We start from the raw sequence: 20,379 nt of genomic DNA, 5'->3' as shown, positions 1-20,379 counted from the left end.
TCTCCCCTGGGCTCGATCGGGGGGTGCACCTGGGGGGGGAGCAGTCTCCCCTGGGCTCGATCGGGGGGTGCACCTAGGGGGGTGCAGTCTCCCCTGGGAATTGCAGGGCCCTGGCCCACGAGAGCGGTTCCCGGGGGGAGGGATGCCCCCCCAGCTCCGGGCGGGGTGGCGACCCTGGGCTCGGTCCGCGCGTGCTCCCCGCCGGCCGGGGCTCCCCCGCCCCCCGTGCCCGGCGCTGGCCAATGAGCGGCGCTGTTGCTGGCAGGTGCGGAGTGTTTTTGTTTTGGGTGGAAGTTGAGGCCGGAGGAGACGCGGCGGCGGGCGGAGGCCGCGGAGCCCGGACACCCCCCGCCCCCCCCCCGCGAGCGCAGAGCCGGGGGGAGCCCGGCCCCGCCATGAGGCGCGAGATGAACGGGGTCACCAAGAGCAGGTTCGAGGTGAGGCCCGGCCCGGGGGGGCGCTACGGGGCCCCCTGTCGGCGGGGGACGGACCCGGCCGCGTCGGGGAGGCTGCCAGAGGCGCTGCGGGGGGGGGGGGGCTGTCCACCCCACCTGGGGGAGCACGAGCGGGGGGGGGTTCCTGTGACTGAGGGTAGGAAAAAAGGGGGGGGCGTTGTGAAAGGGGAACCCTGCTTTGGGGGGGGGCAGGCAGGAGTGGGGGAGACCCCTGCAGTTGGAAGGGGGGGGCTGTAAGCGCACACAGTGCGGGTGGGCTGGCTGAGCTCGGGTGGGGGGGGGAAGAGGGGGGGGTCTTGTGATTGTACTGAGATTATTACAGTGGGGCTTCCTTTTGCCCCCCCGGGTGTGGAATATCGCCTGGCGGGAGGGTGGGTGGCTTGGCTGCTTTTTTTTTTTACATTTGTATGTATTTATTTTTGCTGCTAGCTTAATTATTAGATGTCCACTTCCTTTTAGGGGCTCCGGTGAGTCGCTGGTGCGTGGCTGACTTATTGTGTTTGTGTTTCATGGGGAGTTGGTGACGGAGTGAGAGATGTGAAAACACCTTCTGAAAAACAGCCCAGCTGTGGGTGGCATGAGCGATATTTGGGGGCGGGGGCGAGAGGGGAAGCTTGGAAAGAGGAAGGAGGTGCAACATTTGCATTGCTTTGTGCAGTCAACATGATATACAGGCAGAATTTGATTACGTGGGGTGGGGGATGGAGAGGGCGGAAGGAGCACAAGGAGCAGAGGGTAAACAATAAGATCTATTCAAAGGATCCGGCATATAATCAGTCTGATCTGGGATAACACAAAGCGCCCCCATCTAGTCAGGGTTGTTTCCAGTACTTCATTGTTGAAACAGCTGTCCTTTTCTGAAGCGGGGAGGAGGCGATGTTGGTGACAGAAATGAGAGCAACTGCAGGGTTTACTTATTTTATGGAGGTTATGTGCAGAGGGGGAATATCTGCCAATTCAGTTTTTCAACTGTGCAGCTTGTTGATCATCTTGCGTTGGAGAGCAGCTTGAAGGGGGAGGGGGCAGAGGAGCAACCTATAAAGGGACTGAAACAACATTGGATATGGCTCACTCTCTTTGCTGAGAGAGAAAGTAAACACCATCAAGCAAAAATCTTGACAACTTGGAGTGTTTGATAATGGCTATGAAGAAGAGCAGTGTGTTGATCCAGAAACTGACCAGTGGATTGAGACAGGTATAGAACTTGAATAGTATTATAAAAAAAATCGAAACTTTTATTTTAATAGTGGCTGATGCTGTTTGATGTAGAGACCATAGTGAACGCTAAGCATCCCTGTTTAGTGATTTAAGATTATATCCTAGTAAAAGTCAGATTTCCTTAACTGTTGTATGATTTAACTTGTGTCAAGCCTGATGTATGGTTAGTCTGTGTGTGAAACCTTGTCTGTTGATGCGCATTCAGAAAGATAAGCCCAAATACAAATAGTTTCAGGACTGTGGTTATTGCTTTTACCATTCTGGTCCACTCTTGGTTGCATAGTGCATCTTTACCACAGAGAAGCTTGAAAAGTAAGCTCCAGAGGGGTAGCTGAGTTAGTCTGTAATGGGAAAAACTTAAAAACCAACAAATAGTCTTGCAGCACCTTAAAGACTAACAAAAGGTGTAGATGGTATCATGAGATTTCGTGGGCACAAACCACTTCTTCAAATGATTGAAGTTATTAAAGGTCCAGTTTCTAAATAAATAGGGGGGGGAAGGGGGAAGAAATAGTGTCCATGCTACATGAAGCTGATAGAGATGGTGCAAACTGTTCTCTATCAACTTCATGTAGCATGGACACCTCCCCCCCTTTTTTTCCCTTCTTTTAACTTCTCTCCTATTCCCATCCCCTGTTTAATTAGAAACTGGACTTTTAATAACCCCATTCATCTTAAGAAGTGGGTTGTGCCCACGAAAGCTCATGATACCATCTACACATTTTGTTAGTCTTCATGGTGCTGCAAGACTATTAGTTGTTTAAGTTTTTGAAAAGTACTGTTAAGTACATGCTAGCAGGAACCTCCTGTGAGGAATATTTATTTGGTGCTGCGGGGAACTTTCATACTTTTCTGTCCCACCTTTGGGTGTTCTTATGGATTAGCTGCTGATAATGGATGCATCAAAACAAGATTAATGATTCAGTGCAAGAGTGATGCTGTTCCTGAAAATGTGTGCATTCACAAAACTGTAGGGGGGGGCAGGAAAGAAATGGAAAAGCTAAAAGTAAGCCAAGTGTTAAAGGACTATTTGAAACTTAAATTCATGTATTTCCAGGTACAGGTGAGAAATCTGCAGAATGTTTAGGAGCAAATAAGGTGATGGGGAAAGAGTAAAAATGCTATCCGAAACTTTAATTAGTTTCAGAGCTGAAAGAAGTGTCTTGAAACATTGTTTCTTTGTGTATTTTCATGGCTTTAAGTTTGTTAGTAATACCAGGGCATGGTTGCAGTGTTGTGGGTTTGTTAGTGGGGATTAGACATTGGCAGTGCTATCATAAAAGTGTTCTTTGTAGCAGTAAAGCCTGGTCAGCATTGGGAGTTTAGGTTGAACCTAGCCGCATTAGGGTTTTTTTCCTAAACAATGAGTCCAAGCCTGTTTTGTCAAATGTAAGGGCTGTTAAAATCGATTCCTGTTCTGCTTTCATGAGGAGTAACTGCTACATGGTCGACTTTACGGTAGTGCAGACACAGCACTGTGAAAGTCAATGTTCTTGGCCTCTGAGAGGTGTCTGGAACTCCTTTCAACTCTACGGCTCTCCAGGTGAACAAGCGAAACTCCAGGAAAACTTGAATTTAATTTCCTGTGTGGCCAGTGTGGCTGGCAGACCTCAGAGCAGGCAGCACACCTGTCCATGGGTTCCCAGGGTTGCAGAGGAGCACGGGCATGGAGCATGCAGGAGATTATGGACGTCATTATTGATTGGGGTGAGGAATCTGTTCTCACGGAACTATGAACCAGCAAAAGAAACACAAGTATCTATGCCAAGATCACAAAGGGCATGGAGGAAAAGGGCTCTGCCCAATGGTGCAAAGGGAAAATAAAGGAACTGAGGCTGTTGAACCAAAAGACAAAGGAGGCAAATGGATGGTCTGGAGCATTGCCACAAACATGCCACTTCTATGAGCGGTTGCATGCAATATGTGTGGGAGGGGAACCCGACCAGCTTCCCTAGCCAGTCCATGGATTCCTCCCAGGACACGCAAGCAACCTCTGGCAGCAGCACGGAGGAACAGCATGGTGGAGGAGCAGAAAGGTGAGCGGGGTGACCAAGGTCACTGAGAGTCAAGAACTTTTTATAGTCCCCCTTCTCAGCTGAGCACTGATCCCAGGGAGAACACTTCTTATGAGTTCCAATTATTATTTTATCTTGCTAAAAGTGGGTTACGGCAATAATTGGATGTGATCTGTAGCAACCACTTTGCCTACACGGGGAGAGATCCCTGGAATAGCTAGTTAATGTGTCTGGAGATGGAGTGGGACTACCCCCCTGCACATCCCCATAAAGCCCTCAGAGGAATTCTTCAATCCTTCTCACAAGTTTTCTAGGGAGGCCTGCCTTATTCCGTCCTCCACGGTAGGACACCTTTCCACGCCAAGCCAGTAGTAAATGGCCTGGAGTCATTGAAGAACAAAGCATTGCAGCGTACAGTCCAGGTTTCTGGCCACATTCAGTCAGTATCTGTTCCCTGCCCCTATGTGTGATTCGGCAGATGTATTGCATGGCAATCTACATGAAGCAGGGAAGGCTATTAGCTGATGCCTCTACAAAACCTCCGTTTGCTCATCCCAGAAGCATGGCTTGAGACCCAGACCTCCTCCCTCCTGCCTGCTTCTGCAGGAAGGGAAAGTTGCACTCTCCTGGTAAACGAGGAGAGGGGATGCTGCACACGTGGGTGCCACGTAACCCCTGCCGTGCCACCATGCCCAGACCCCTTTCTCCTCCTTCCCTGCAGGCTCATGCCTTGGCCTGTCCCTTACCATGCTTGTCACCAAATAGAATCAAGCTGCTCTATGGTGTACCTGCCGTAAGATGCCCACTTAAGCATATCCGTGTCCTTATACAGAACACATCCCTATTGCCTTTAGACAGACCTTCATTTTATTTGAACAGATTTGATTTTACAGTCCACAAGGGATCTCCTGCAAAGTCTGCCCTTCGCTTTTCGTTACAGTGGGAACAGCAGTCAGCATGCTGTGTGCTCCCCCAGCCCCACCAGCTGTCTGCCTGGCACAAATCTGCAGGTGAAAACGGACTAGGGAAGAGATGTTCAAGGAGCAAATGCAATCTGCCAACTTGGACAGGGAGCGTGTAAGCGAGTGGAGGAATGTGCTGCTGGAGGAGACACGCGCAGCGCATCAGAAAAGGAGAGCATACAGGGAACTGGAAGTGAAGCACCAGGAGAAGGTGTTGTCCATGATGGCTGTGATGGACCACATGGCGGCTTTCCAGGACACCTACCTGAACAGGCACCTCTCCCCCTCCCCTTGCAGACTGACATTCTCTCCTCACCAAGTTCCATCTCCTCCTCTCCCAGGGCCCTTGGGATGCAGGAAGGGGGTGGGGGGCGGAGAAGTCAAGGGCAGCCTCACACTCAACCTCCAGGGATGTGTCCTGAAGCAAAAGGCTGTGCGTGCATGCACGCGTGCACACACACACATACACACCCAAACCTCCCGCCTTGGACTCCTCTTCTGTCCTTGCTGTGTTCCTGAAATAAAAATGCCGGATTTCTGAACAACATCTCTTTATTGCTTGTGTGGAAGGGGTGGGGGAGTACAGGCAGGCACACTGAATGCAGGAGCACCTCGCTGAGAGTAGGGATGTGAAAGGTTAACTGGTTAACCAGAAAGCATCATCCATAATGGGTGGTGTTTACTGGTTCTGAATCACCAGGGGGAGCCGCTCCAGCCCCGGGCCCTGCTTGCTGCACGCAAGGGGCTGTCCAGCCTGTCCCCTTGTAATTGGTTAACCACTTAACCCCACTGTCCCATAGAAAAATCAGCTGGGGGCTGCACACAAGGGAGAAGCAAAGTGAGAAGCCCCTTACTGAGAAAAAGAGAGATCCCCCCCCCCCCCACACACACACATTCCCCTCGCACACCAGAGCCTAGGGGGGCCCAGGCTAGTGGATTTTTGTTTGCTCTAGGCCAGCAGGTGGGTGGCAAAGGGGGTGAAGCTCCAGCAGGGACTCTCCAGTGCTGAGCCTTGAGGTCCAGATCCAGACAAGCTGCAGGCTGCATTTGGCCTCCAGGCCTGAGTATCCCCACCCCCGCCTTAACCAATGACGCAGGATTTTACATCCCTAGTTGAGAGCAACATGCATGACTCTCAAAAATGGCCATTCATAAAACTCTTTCAAAGCTTCTCTGGTTTGCACTGCCTCTGCTTATGCTCCTTCCTTATTGGCCTGATATCTGGCTGTACAAAATCCCTGACTAGGCTGTGCCTCAGTATCCTGCCCTAACAGATACATTTCCTCCTTGATTTCACAAATATTATGGAGCACCCAGCAGGCTGCCACCACAATGGGAATGTTGCATTTGCCGAGCTCTAACCTAGCTAGTAGACGGCAGAGCCTTCCCTTGAACGCCCAAAAGCACGTTCTACCGTCATTCTGCACTTGTTTAGCCTGTAGTTGAACTGCTCCTTGCTGTGGTCTGGGCTGCCTGTGTACGGCTCCATGAGCCACAGGACCAAGAGGGAGGCTGGGTCACCAAGAACCACTATCAGCACTTTAATGTTTCCGACTCTAATTTTCTGGTCTGGGAATAAAGTTCCAGCTTGCTGAAGAGATAGGAGTTCCTAAAGATGCTTGCAGTGTGCACCTTTCCCAACCATCCCACATGGATGTCGGTGAAATGGCCTTTATGGTCCTCCAGCACCTGCAGCACCATCGAGAAATAACCCTTGTGGTTTATGTACTCCTCTGCAGGGTGGCCCAGTGCCAAGATGGAGATGTGCATTCTATCTTTCTACCCCCGCCACAGTTAGGGAACCCCATCGCAGCAAAGCTCTCCATGACATTGTCCGCTTTTCCCAGAGTCACTATACTCCGTAGCAGAGTAGTATTGATTGCCTTGGCTACTTGGATCACAACTAGTGGTGTGTTAATATACAGGTTTAAATGGTTAACCATGGAGCCTGGGCTCATCGGTTAATCATCATGATTACACACAGTCCCCCCCATCTCTGCACTTCTGCCTCTGTATCAGAGGCAGCAGTGGGGAGGGGGGAGAGGCAAGTGGGAGCCAGTGCTTCCAGGGAGCTGGCTTTTAAGCCATTTCCCTGCATGTGCTGGCTCCCATGGAGATGTCTGCTCCCCCCCGCACTGCTGCCTCTGATACAGCAGAGGCAGCAGCATGGGGGAAAAGGAGGCGGCTCCATTGGATCCCGCGTGCACCAGCTTCCATGGAGCCGTCCCCCATGTGTAAACATGTAAACACTGAAATTTATATATTTTTAAAACCCCCGCTTTTTAACATCCCTAATCACAGCAGCCCCCGCTGTAGATTGTCCCACTCCAAATTGATTCCCAGCTGACCAGTAGCAGTCTGGTGTTGCAAGCTTCCGCAGGGCAATACCACTTGTTTCACTGTCAGAGCGGGTCTTTTTCTGGTGTTCTTGCACTTCATGGTGGGGGAAAGCAATTTGCTGTGTTCCATGAAAGGGGCCTTACACGTGCAAAAGTTTTGTAGCCTCTGATAATTGCCCCATACCTGCATAACAGTGCAGTCCCACCAGTCTGTGTGTGTCTGAAGGAAGCAGAACTGGCCTGCCACTGTGTCCAAGGAATCAAGTGCTGGTGGCGTTTGAAATTTGCTCAACGTAGGTGCCTCACAGAAGAGTATGTTCATGGCCTCCTGAGATTCTTCCTCGTTCCGGTGGACCCTGGATGTGCTCTGGACATACTCCAGCATTAGGCGCACCAAGGTTAACATGTTGCTCAATGGGATCCACAGTGGATTCCATGCTTTGCTTACGCTGCTATGGTGTCTGTGAGAATAACTCGTAAGAGAAAAAGGGGAACAAAAAAACTGTTTGCCCTTGGTCTTAAGTGGGAGGAGGGAAGAGACAACTGCATTATGGGCAGCTGGCAACATATACCCAGAACCACCTGCTGCACAGTTTTGGCCCCAGCGTGCCCCAGGAGTGTAACCCAGAATGTAAAGGGGTGCAGATGCTGTGGGATAGTTACCCAGATTGCCTTGCTCTCAAAGTCGACAGTAGCCACCCTACTGGGGACCAGCTACTCTGAACGCCGTTGAATTCTTGTGCACAATGGGGATATGGACCTTAATAAATTCAACCGTATCTCTCAGTGTAGACATGGCCTTAACAATTTTGCTGCTTTAAGAGTGTAATTTCTATTTGTTGACAAGAAAATGTTTTAATATTTAATATGTTAATATAATAGATCATATAAGCAGACCTGGAGAAGAGCTCTAAGCTCAAAAGCTTGTCTCATCAACAGAAGTTGAGTCAATAAAAGATATTACCTCACCTACCTTGTCTGTCTAATATCCTGGGATTGCCATGGCTACAACAATGGTGTGTGGGGGTGTCTATGTGTATAAAATGGGCAGTCTTGCAAAACAGTATGTAGGCTGGAAATTGAAGAGGAAACAGCAATTATGGAATATTGCAAGATGAACAAAGATTGTATCGGTTTGAATGTTTGATTACTGCTACATAGCTCTGAGTACCTCAAAGTTAGGCTATGTCTACACTTACACTTAGGTCAGCAAAACTTGTGTGTGTCAGTCACGTGTAAAAACCACCCCTCAAGTGACGTAAGTGTTACTGGCTTAAGTGATAGTGTGCACTGTACTGTTGCTTGTTGAGGTGAGTTTTTTTTATGTTGACAGACGAGTTCTCTCCATTGGCAAAGAGTGGCTACGTGACAAAACTGTGCCGCTGTAAGTTCACTAGTGTAAATATGACGACGGAACTTGGAATTCAGTGGGAGTTAATGGGACCCTTAACAGAATGAAGCCCTATCCTGAAAGGCAGTATGTCACAGAGCTGTGAATACTAATGATGAACGTCTTTTAAATAAAAAGTGAATTGTTGAGTTTGCTCAGTTATTCAGACTTAATATACATCTTTTCTTAAACTGTACGAACAAAATCTTGAATTTGCTGTGAGTTTTAAAATACGATCTAGGCTATATTTGGGGATGGTCTCTTACGCTGGTAAAAACATATATTAATAAGATATTGGCTGTATTTCCTAACCGTACATTTCAGATGGATAGTTCATCACAATTAAGTAGCTCGCTATTCATTCCAGTAAGAATGAAAGTCTTTATTTTAAATGAAAGAACAAACCCTTTGGCATGACTAGCTGAATGAGAGCGTATTCTAAATATGCTCCTTATGGGAGGTGCAGCCGCCACAAAGAAAATAACAACTTACAGTAGGAAAGCAAATTGAAAAAGGAAAACATTGCCCAAACTAACTCCTCATTTTTTTGGCTGTGTTTTTGTTATAGACTAGGAGACTTACCCGGCATGGTCCGGGTCTAGCCTGGCAGGGAGGGAGGAAAGCTCCCTGGGACTGGCCTGGAGTAGGGATTTACAATGCCATTTAATTAGTTAACCAGTTTACCAATTAAATGTGGGGACTGCTCTAGCCCGGGGTAGGTGGAGGCTGCACAGGCCGCCCACCACCACTTACCAGCTTCTCCTCGAGGCTAGCCTGGCAGGCCAGGACAGCAAAGGTAATAGCAGCCAGCAACTGATCACTGCAGTGCTTACTGTCCTTCTGTGGTCATGTGCGAATATAACTCTCCCAGTTGCTACCATGCCCCCTCCCTTTCACTTGATATGAAATAGTCGCATTCCACGTAGGGATGTAAAAGGTTAACCAGTTACCTCCTAACTATTAGTCTTACCTGGATACTTACCTGGTAACCAGTTAACTGGAGGGCCCAATGGGCTCTAGGCACTCTGCTCCCCCTTTACATCTCTCAACTTGCTCCTTCCTTGAAACCTATATTAGCAAAAATACAGCCATTAACCATCACAAAACATTACATGGGAAGGCAGTGATCTGAGGCAGCGGATTCTTACGGCATGTTTTGTGATGTATTTGTTTATGAATGCTCACGGAGGCAGCTCTTTTTCTGCAAGCAATGATAGAAGTATTGTCATAGGGCAGAGCTAGAAGATAGAAGGGGGGGTTGAGCTGGATTGGTGCTCAACTCTGGAAAATTCTCAGTACAAACAACAGTTTAAGCTGCTCCCAAGCAGGACTGTGTCTTCTGAGTTTTGTGCAGCTATGAGCCACACTGTTGACACTTAAATAATTATAGGCTGAGAAAATGCTATGGCATTGTACTTAGTCTTCAATAGATCCTCCGAAATAATAGCCAGCCTTTCCAGCTTTCTCAAAGAGAGTCCAGACACTCCAAATAGTGGGAGTTGTTTCTGGCCGTACCAAGAAAGATTCTAAACTTGGATATCTGTGGCAATAAGCGGGTCATCCACAATAACCCTTCATTCTAGAGCAGGAGAAGTACAACTTAATTGTCTTCTTAGTGTCCATCGTCTATTAATATTTCAGATTCAGAATATTATTCTTCCTTCCAACTGTTTTAATGGCCCACACGTCTTTTAGGCCTTGTCTGGAGTCAGATCTGCTATGAAATGGTGCAAATGGAAATAAAAACTAGTATTTCAACTGTTTCAAAATACAGTTGCAAACTATTTTATTCTGCAGCTAGAACTTGCTTCCAAGCAGAATCATCTAAATTTACTTTATTACTACTTCATCATCATCTCAAATCTTCTAAGGTCACTCTCTCTTCAGTATTCCTTGCTTAAGATCATCCTTTCATCATCTAGTGGTGTTTCCAAATCTGAGCTCTGGTTGGCCTCCTGAAATCCAGAACAAACACTTTCTCTAGTTTTCTTTGGTCACTATTGCGTGGCTCTCAGCCTTTCTGTCATTTTCAGGCCTGATTTTTTTAAATTGATTAGCTATTGCCTGAAGAGTTTTCTCCCTCCAGGTGAGATGTATCTAGTGAAAAAAAAATACGGATTATTTCTATAATCTCAAATAGGTTTTGGACACCTCAGAAATAATCTTTAGACCGTGAGTAATTCAGTCTACTGAAATGCAGAGAGACAAACTGAAAAAGGAATACCAATAAATGTTTGGATCTCATTGTTTGCCCCCTTCGCTCCTCTACCCAGAAAAATAAATTAATGTATAGCCAATGGTGTATTTACTATTTATTGTCTGTTGTATCGCATAATAGAAAAAGAAGAGAAACAACTGTTGGCATGCTGCTGAAGGAAGCTAAACCGTAGAGCAGAAGTTTGCAGTCATTAGGTGGTGTTCCTGAGTCATATAACAGCATTGGCTTTTGTCAGATCTCTGTTAATAACAAAGTTATTAAACAGTTACAAAAATGGTGAGTAAATGGCAAAAGCATAAACGTAAACAGTCCTGAGTAAGGCCTCACCATGCTGCTGGCTAAGATTACCAAAATAGACTTTTTGATGTCTGTATGCTCGCTCTCTCCCTCCTTCCCAACAAAAACAAACAAAACTTCAGTGTTTTGAGGACCTTAGGACTCAGTTTGTTGGCTGACGCATGTTAAAATCCTTTTACGTTTTATAGGTAGGTGAAGCGTCTGGTGGAAGCTCAACAGGTTATTTAACCTGTAGAGAGTTTATGCATAACTCAAATGTGGCTCTGATGCTGAGATACAGTGACCACGCTACATCCTCTAACAAAGAGCTAAGTGGAATTTAACCAGATTCAGAAGCAAAAGTGAGTTTAGATGAGCTATGGGAGGACTAGGAAGTCTTGGCATTTTGTTAGCAAGACTGGGGTAATAGGCAGTAACATGAATTGCCTCCTATTCATCACCTTTGTGCAGTCGTGTCCACTGGATGTCACATAGGCAACTTGCCAAGAGCCTGAGAATCTTGTGTATTTTGCATGTGAACTGGATTTTTACTAAAGTTTGTGCACGCCCAAAAGATGTTTGAATCTTGCTCGAGGTTTACTGAATTTTCCTCAGGTTTCAGTTTACCATTGGTTTAAAGCCTGCTCTCTATCAGCTTTGTCCTCATGTTGCTGTTAGAGACCACGTGCAATGCTTTATATATCCCTGCTGCAGTATGGCAAACTATTGCTTGTCCTTCCAGATGCAGATTATAAGGGCTTTAAAGGTGATAGGGAGCTGAGAGTTGCACCAAGAAAAAGCATGCACCTTGATTGACCTCAGTCCTCTTGCCCCAGAGTCCATCCTCAGATGTCTCAAGCATCTTTTGCCACCAAAAAAAGTGCTTCTTTCTTGGAAGAAACAGATTATTTGCATCCATTTCAGTCTGGCTTCAGGCCTGGTTTTGGAACGGAAACTGCCTTGGTTGCCCTGGTAGACAACCTATGCCAAGAGAGAGACAGGGGGAGTGCATCCCTGTTGATTCTCTTGGATCTCTCAGTGGCTTTCGAAGCCATTACCCATGGTATCCTTCTGGGGTGCCTGGTGGAGTTGGGTATCAGAGGCACTGTTTTGCGGTGGTTCCTGTCTTATATGTTGGAACGCTTCCAGAAGTTGGAGCTAGGGGGCAGCTGCTCAACCCTGTGGCAGTTGTGCAACAGGGTCCCGCAAGGTTCCATCTGTTGTTTAACATCTATATGAAACTGCTGGGAGAGGTTGTGAGGAGACTTGGATGATGGTGCCATCAGTATGCAGATGACACCCAACTCTGTTTCTCTGTGACATCGGATCCAGGTGTGGCGGTGACTAATCCGAAGCTGTGTCTGGAGGCGGTGATGGACTGGATGAGGTTGAATAAGATCAAGCTGAATCCAGATAAGACTGAGGTCCTATGGATCAGGAAGCCATCTGCTTGGGAATGTGGTGTGTTACCTGTTTTAGACAGGGTCAGGCTCCCCCTGAAGGAGCAGGTGTGCAGCTTGGGAGTCCTGCTGGACCCTTTTCTATCATTTGAGAATCAGATTTCCTCAGTGGCCAGAAGTGCTTTTGGGCAGCTTCTGCAGATCCGCCATTTGCATAAGAATGACCTTCCTGAGTAAGAATGACCTGGCCACGCTGATTCATGCTCATGTCACATCCTGATCGGACTACTGCAATGCGCTCTACGTGGGGCTGCCTTTGAAGAGTCTTCAGAAACTTCAACTGGTCCAGAATGCGGCTGCTTGAGTTTAACTAACACGCTATACAGAGCACATCATGCTGGTGCTCCGGCAGCTCCACTTGCTTCCAGTAGGCTTCCAGGCACCATTCAGGGTCCTGGTTATGACCTATAAAGCCCAAAATGGTTTGGGACCGGGGTGCTTGAAGGGCTATCTTCTCCTCTATGAGCCTGCCTGGGGATTAAGGGCAGCTGGGGAGGCTCTGCTCTGTGTTCGTCCACTTATGGAGATAAGGCTGACATCTACACGGAGCAGGGCCGTCTCAGCTTTTGCTCCCAGGCTATGGAACTCCCTCCCCTGGGACATTCGCCTGGCGCCAACGCTGGCATTGTTTCAACGCCAGGCTAAAGCCGCTCTTTTAACCTGTGCTTATACTGGTGCTTCTGGGTGTGGGTGTGTGCGTGCACGTGCCCTTCTTCTCAGTGTATCTTAGTAGGTTTTATGCCCTTGCTTTGCAGTCTTTTATTTCCATTTTTATATATTGTGGTTTTAAAATTTTGTAAGCCACCTCGAATATTTTAAATAGAGAGGCGGGGTGAAAATATTTTAAATAAAATAAATACTTGCAGACTGCTGACAACTAAAGTGCAGACACTAGCAAATGATGTTTTTGGGGACAAATACGGGCAGCTGAGCAGTAAGCGTGTATATGCAGGGGTTCCCAGAATTGTTCTGACTGCAGCACAGATGTGTTCACTGTTTTAAAAAAATAGTGGATGTTGATATTGATAATATTCCAGAATAGATTTTCTGTTCTGGAAAAGCTAGTGTGCTTTTTATTTTAAATTTTGTTTTGGTAGGGGTGTGAGGGGGTGAGAGAGAATGCGGGAAGAGGAACCGTGTGTTTGGAATTAAGGCCTTTACTTGGATAAAGGTAAAGTGAAGCACAGGCATGTACTACAAGTGTCATGTTACATGATTATTCACTGACCATCTTTTTAGATTCAGCAATGACCTCTCCCTGGTGGTTGCATATTACTTCTCCTGTTTAGGGCCTTTGACACATAAGTAAATGGTCATTTTTCTTGCTTATTACTGAAACAGGCTTCCGTTGTATGCTGGGCTCATTTTGTTTTGGATTATGCTTACAGTATTCAATTGAGGCCTAAGACCTATCAGGTAATTTGTTTTCCTTTCCCCTGCTGGATTATCATGCTACTTAATTTGTTCAAACTAATTTAACCCCATTATGTAAGTGATCTTGATATCTGTTTTTGCCATATGAAAGTGGTATGGTGCATTTAATTGTAGTAATACACTGTGTCATAAATCTGCATGTGGCTGGGTCACTTGTATGTTTTTACCTTAACCTGTTGATCTTTCAGTTGGAAGTACACTTTCAAATGCCCACATTTGAGAGACTTGGCTAACTTGCCAGGCCTGTCTCCTCCTGGCACCCCATGTAAACGATGTTAATTATAAGGGGACCATATCACCACACTTCTTTTACTTCCTATCAAATGCACCAGTCATAGCAACATCAGCATATCTTGGGTCATGGGATTAGTGAGAATTTGTGATCCTCTTCTGGTTCTCTGATAGCAGAGTATAAAGCACTAGGCCTTATAGCAGTAGATTCCATAGGGTTTTGCCTTTCTCAAAAGGGATCATTGTTTGAATTGTATGCATTATGTAGTATACAACTTGGAGACCTACCAAAGTCAAATAACTTTGACAGGTGACATTTTGGCCTGAAAATGCTGGACCTTTTCTCTTAGATATGTTTTAATATCTGATTATACAGAATTTAATGGAGAGCCATTGGAATGTTATTGCAATTGTTTTGAAAAAACAAATGGTAATAGGAATACACATAGTAGGCTCAAACACTATGGAAGTGGATGATCCATAATGTATTGGACAGGGCTTTCCCTGTGACTGTGAAGTCAGGATCAGGAAGTCTGGTCAGCTGAGAGGGAAAGAATAAAAAGGAAATCTGTGAATATTGTATTTATGGCTTCTTCAGTGTGTGTGTAAAAATGCTGAAAGGAGTGTGTGTTGTGTGAGAAATAAGTGGTTTCATTTAAAATGAAATAGACATTAATAGGTAACTGCCCACATAAGTAGTGACCACTCTTGTGAGTTTTTTAAAATTAATGAAGAGCTAGTTAATTGTCTCCAAAATGGCCTTAATGAAGGGGTGTAAGAGTTATTTTCTGTACTCGATGTTTCTCCAAAATGTACTGAAAAATATGCTAGCTGGTTTTTGACCTCTGTGGCATTTGGATATGCTAGTTATCTTTGTGCATGGAGAACTTTGAATTAAGTATTTTCATTTAGTACCAGATACAACTTCTGATAAAGACAAAGTTGATAAGCTATAAGCTTCTGCTTCTCTGGTTTCTGACAACAAGCTGCTTTGGACTCCAACCTGTATTCTCCCAGGGCTGTCCTCCGGAAATTGTTCAGATATGCCTTTTCCCCAGCTTTGAATCAACTGCAAACAATCTGGATCACTAAAGACTATCAGAATACTCAACATCAGTGTTTTCTCATAACCTCGGCCTTAAAATGGCTGCATTGAGATTGCCGGTATATCTGATAGAATGTTTTGCTTGTGGAAGGTGGGCTAGGAACCACAGTGTGTGTTGAGGGGGAACATTTAAATTGGCAACACACATATAAAGGGATCAATTGGGTATCTTATCAACTTTTTCTAATAAATAGTGCTGTTTCATCTGGAACTGCCCAGCTATGGTGTTGGCACAATATATTTTATTTAAATTTAATCATAAGGGTCTTTCTAGCACCCTAGACACCCTCTCTTTCCCCATCAAGTGCAAAAAGAATGAGGAGTCCAGCCCACGAAAGCTTGTGCCCCAAATAAAATGTGTTAATCTTTAACGTGCCACAGGACTCCTTGTTGTTTTTGCTGAAACAGGCTAACACGTTCCCTCTCTGAAACCAGGCAAGTGCATACCACAATTTGGATTAACAGCTTTCTAAATACAGTGATATGATCTTGAATTCTGGCATGTTAAAAATTTGGCTTCCCCCGCCCCCAGATACATATGCAAGTTCTTTACAATGCATTTATTTCCCCCTTTAGGGAATCAAATGCTTTTGGCATTGTTATCTCTTAGGGCTAGTCTACACTAAAAGTGCTATAGCCAGATAGCTACCCCACTGTGCTGCTGTAGCACATCTTATTATGACGAGACACTCTATCAATGGTAGAAAGCTTTTCTGTTAGCATTATAAAATCACCTATTTGGAGGTGGTAGCTGTGTTGGCAGGAGCTCTCCTGCCAACATAGCATTGTCCACACCAGCCCTTAGGTTGAAGTAACATGTCACACGAAGGTATCTTAGGCTTTATCTATACTACTGCTAGGTGAATAACATAGCTGAAGTTGATGTTCTTAGGTCTGCTTACTGCGGTAAGTCGACATCTGATGCTCTCTTTCTGACTCTGCCTACTCTCCTTGTTTTGGTAGTATACCAGCGTCAATGAGAGAGTGCTTAGTGGTCGATTTATCACGTCTATACTAGACACAATAAATCAACTGCCACTGGATCAATTGCTGCCCATTGATCCAGCTGGTAGTGAAGACATGCCCTTATTTGCACTCCTGATTGACATATATTTTACCAACATAATCTGTAGGGTTGACAAGCCCTTACAAATTTGACCAAGAAGCCTCTTTCTAACTTACTTGGTAAATCACTAACTCCAGGCTGGCTATACAGGCATGGATGAAGCATCTTTCTCTGATCCTTTTAATCACCAATGATCTTTGTAGGGAAATCAGTCTTTCCGAATAGACGGTCAAATCACTTTTCCTCATCAACTTGTCACTTGCATGTTGAGTAAATTGCATATTAAGCTATTTTTAGGAATAATAAGGTTATGAGAAGCCTCAAGGGCTAGGGTCTGTTTCATATGACTTCATTGTATGAAATGCCAACTTTGGATTTGGCATTTTATGGCCTGCTTCTAAGCCAGGCTGCTTTCTGAGGGGATGTCCACTGCAGGTGGGAGGTGCGACTCCCAGTCTGACTAGGCATGTGCACTAGTTCTGCTTGAACTAGAGCACTGAAAACAGCAATGGGGTGTTGCAGCAGGGATGGTAGCAAGGGCTAGACACCTGATCCCAAGCCTGGGCGCCTAGCTCTAATTGCTGTCCGTGCCACAGTATCCACACTGTTACATTTTCCATACTAGCTCAAGCAGAGCTACTACAGATTAGTCTGACCCTCCTGTGAATTGAACTGTTCAGCTGCATAGTAGACGTAACCTGCATCTAAAGAGCCTGTGAGCATGGGGAGTGTGGAATGAGGATAGTTCTCTATGTAGCTGACAGTCAGATTCCTATTCCCTGGTCCTAATGACACACACGCTTAGAGAGGATGCCAAAACAGTTAGACTGCTCATGCCAGAGCTCGGCAGAGCAGCTGCTTTATTCAGTAGACCATCATTTTCCACAGAGATTTTATGCAGATTAAACTGGGTGGAAAAAAGAAGTTCCTGGGTAACTGGAAAACATAGATGAAAAGCTCACCCAGTCTGAACTGCTTGTGTTTATTTTATAAATTAGCATTCACAACAATGTCTTGTTCAGAGAGTCCCAAAGAGTCAAATCTGGCTTCCCTTACCAGAATAACTTTCAGCAAACGGGACAGCACAGTTTAGGGATGTTAGCATATAGTCATTTAAATGATTAGCCAGTAAGCCTGGGCTTATTGGTTAAACCAAATGACTACATCTCCCCCTCCCCCCCATGCTGTCTCTGTATCTCCCTGAGCACTGGATCCTGCGGAGCTGACTTCCCCGCCACCTGGTCCCACTGCTGTCTCTGATAGAAAGGCAGCAATGCGGAGGGTGATGGGGGTAGGCAGGAGCTGGTACACTTTCAGCCAGCTCCCCTCGTGTATCAGCTCCCTCAGAGCCGCTTCCCTCCCCACCCCCCGCACTGCTGCCTCTGATAGAGAGGCAGCAGCATGGGGGAGGCGGGATCCCATGGACAGAGGCTGCTGCCGCCCTGCTCTGCTGCCTCTGTATCAGAGGCAACAGTGTGGGATAGCAGGGGGCTCCTCAGGAGTGGGGCTGGGAGCACACTGGCTGCCAACCCCGTCCCTGAGGCCACTGAGTAATTGTGTAACCAATAATATTTGGTGCGGTTACACGGTTATTGAACTAAATGACATCTACTGTCCCTAGCACAGTTATGTGCCCGTTAAATAGAAGCGCCAGTTACCGTGAGTGCTGTGAAGAAAGAACGTTGGAATAAAGATATTAAGGTGGATTTTGTATAGGGATGTAATAGTGTAGTTGATTAACTGCTAAGCAAAAACTTACGGGTTAATGCTATAGACCACATGCATTGCCCCCCCCCCTCCCCCGGCCAGTAAATTTTTTAGCAGGCTGGCCAGCAGCCTGACTCAGTCCTGGCTTTCGATGGGTCCAGGACCTACCCCTACTGTGACTCTGCATTTAAAGTGTATTAGGAGCCAGGCAGGCAGCCCGGCTCAGTCCTGACTCTCATCAGGTCTGAGAGCTCAGACCTCCCCTGAACAGGGGCTGCTGCCACTCTGCAACTGGGGCATCAGGCAGCTGGTCTGCAAGGGGAGCTGGTTTTAAAACTGGCTCCCCTCCTGGACCAGCTCCTGCCTGGCCCCCACACTGCTGCCTCTGATATAGAAGCAGAAGCACAGAGTGGTAGGGAGCTCTGTGGGAGTGGGTGTGTAGCACATTGGCTGCTGGCCCCACCCTGGGTACTATAGAATAGTCAAGTAACCAATAAAAGTTCATTAGGTTAATTGACTGTTCAATTAACCAATATTTAACATCCCTAATGCTGTATGCATGTCACTTAATTAAAAACAATGTTGAGTTTATTTTACAGGAAATGTATGGTATATTCCCTAAAGCCAGACATGAGGTATTGCTGCTGCACTTTGAGAGAGTATTAATTGGCAAGAAGTCATAGCTTGTATTTTCTTCCCAGCAAAATATGTTTGGACCTCTTTAATCCAGCAGCCTTGGGAAGAAGGCTGTGACCGATGATGGAATTCTGTGGGCTATGGGTTTTTGCCATAGTGAAGTTTAAACCAAATCTATTAGTAAAGCTTTTGTATGTAGAAGCCATTATAGTATACTGTACGGCTACGTCTACACTGGCCCCTTTTCTGAAAGGGGCATGCTAATTTTAAACTTCAGAATAGGGAAATCCGCGGGGGATTTAAATATCCCCCGCGGGATTTAAATAAAGATGTCTGCCGCTTTTTTCCGGCTTGTAGATAAGCCGGAAAAAAGTGTCTAGACTGGCCCGATCCTCCAGAATAAAGCCCTATTCCGGAGGATCTCTTATTCCTACTTTGAAGTACTTTGAAGTAGGAATAAGAGATCCTCCGGAATAGGGCTTTATTCCGGAGGATCGGGCCAGTCTAGACGCTTTTTTCCGGCTTATCTACAAGCCGGAAAAAAGCGGCAGACATCTTTATTTAAATCCCGCGGGGGATATTTAAATCCCCCGCAGATTTCCCTATTCTGAAGTTTAAAATTAGCATGCCCCTTTCGGAAAAGGGGCCAGTGTAGACGTAGCCTACATGTATAACATGTCAGAAGCTAAATCCATAGTGCGCTGTGTTTACACTGCCACTGGGTGGAGGCGTGGGGTCTGGGAGGGAGGGTGTGTGAATGGGGAAGGATTGGGGAATCTGCGCGTGAGGGGGATGGCAATGGGGTACTTACCTGGCACCTCGCTCTCAGTAGCTCTGCACCCCCTGCCATTCCTGTTGACCATGATTTGTAGCAAATGGGAGAGGCGGGGGAAAAGCCACCTGACAAGCACTTTGCTGCGTTGCTGTTCCCCCAGCCGGAGGGGAGGGGCAGTGGCAGCATGCAGAACCGCTTCCTCCTCCCCCTGCCAGACAAAGCCTGCGGTCCAGAACTGGCCTGCAGCTTGCTTGGATCCATCCCATGAGGCTCAGGGTCCCTGCATCTGCAGCAGGGAGTGGGTGCTCGCACTCCAGCCATGCAGGGGGCCCGAACCACGATGTTCCTGGATCACAGGCACCTGGATTAAGGACGTTGACATGTATTACTGTATTCAGCATTCTAAACTATCCCTCCCCTTTTCATCTTGGTTGTATTCCGTGTGAGCTATAGTTCATTCACTCTCTCGCAACATGTACCAGAATTATTCATTTATTCCACAAGGGCCCTAAAAATTAAAGGTAACTTTCTAGAATTTATGGGTCCCATTTAATGCTAGATTTTGGATGTGAGCCAGCTGTTGTATAGCCAAGGAGCGACTCATAGGATCTCTGTTTTGTGTTTTAGAATTGAAAACTGTACTCATTGACTGTTTACACAGAAATAGCTATAAAATAAAAGCAAAAAAGTATAATATTCCTTTTGTTTTATAGCCTTGGCAAAACATTCACATTTGGCCTACCAGATCTAGTGCTTGTAAACAGACTATTGTTAATCTATATTCTAATTCTGTTGTTTGGCAATAATGTTATGACAGACTAGACAAGGGGTGGGGAACCTTTTTTGGGCCATGCGCCGCTGACAAACAGAATAATCTGTCTGGGGTTGCACACAAGTGTGAAGCAAAAACCAAACAAATCCAAAAACAAAAGAGAAAACAAACCCTCACTGACGTGGCCCCTGACTGAGAAGGAAGGAGAAAGACACTCCCTACGTTCGTTCCCCTTGCACACCAGAGTGCAGGCAGCCCGGGCCAGTAGATTTTGTGTGCTCCAGCCCCACGGCGGGGGATGGAGCACCAGCTCAGGCTCC

General features: G+C 46.4%; 1 protein-coding gene across 3 annotated transcripts in view; it reads left to right on the top strand.

The window, feature by feature from the left end:
* The first annotated feature begins 258 nt into the window (after nucleotides 1-258).
* The window catches only part of FBXL20 (F-box and leucine rich repeat protein 20), an 84,040-nt gene continuing 63,919 nt past the window's right edge, over nucleotides 259-20,379 (top strand). Inside the window, exon 1 of one of the 3 annotated variants that reach the window (XM_075911392.2) lies at nucleotides 259-437. In XM_075911392.2, the coding sequence (XP_075767507.1) occupies nucleotides 396-437 (42 nt within the window). In that variant the 5' untranslated portion in view covers nucleotides 259-395. Of the gene's footprint in view, nucleotides 438-779; nucleotides 1,651-20,379 lie in introns of those variants that run through there. The other 2 variants (XM_075911393.2, XM_006126214.5) reach the window with 2 other exon arrangements.

The sequence above is a fragment of the Pelodiscus sinensis genome, chromosome 29 (genome assembly GCF_052426305.1).
Source record: "Pelodiscus sinensis isolate ZL-2025 chromosome 29, ASM5242630v1, whole genome shotgun sequence".
Classification (NCBI taxonomy): Eukaryota; Metazoa; Chordata; order Testudines; family Trionychidae; genus Pelodiscus; species Pelodiscus sinensis.
Note: the sequence above shows the minus strand (reverse complement) of the source record. Positions and strands in the feature narration are given on the sequence as shown.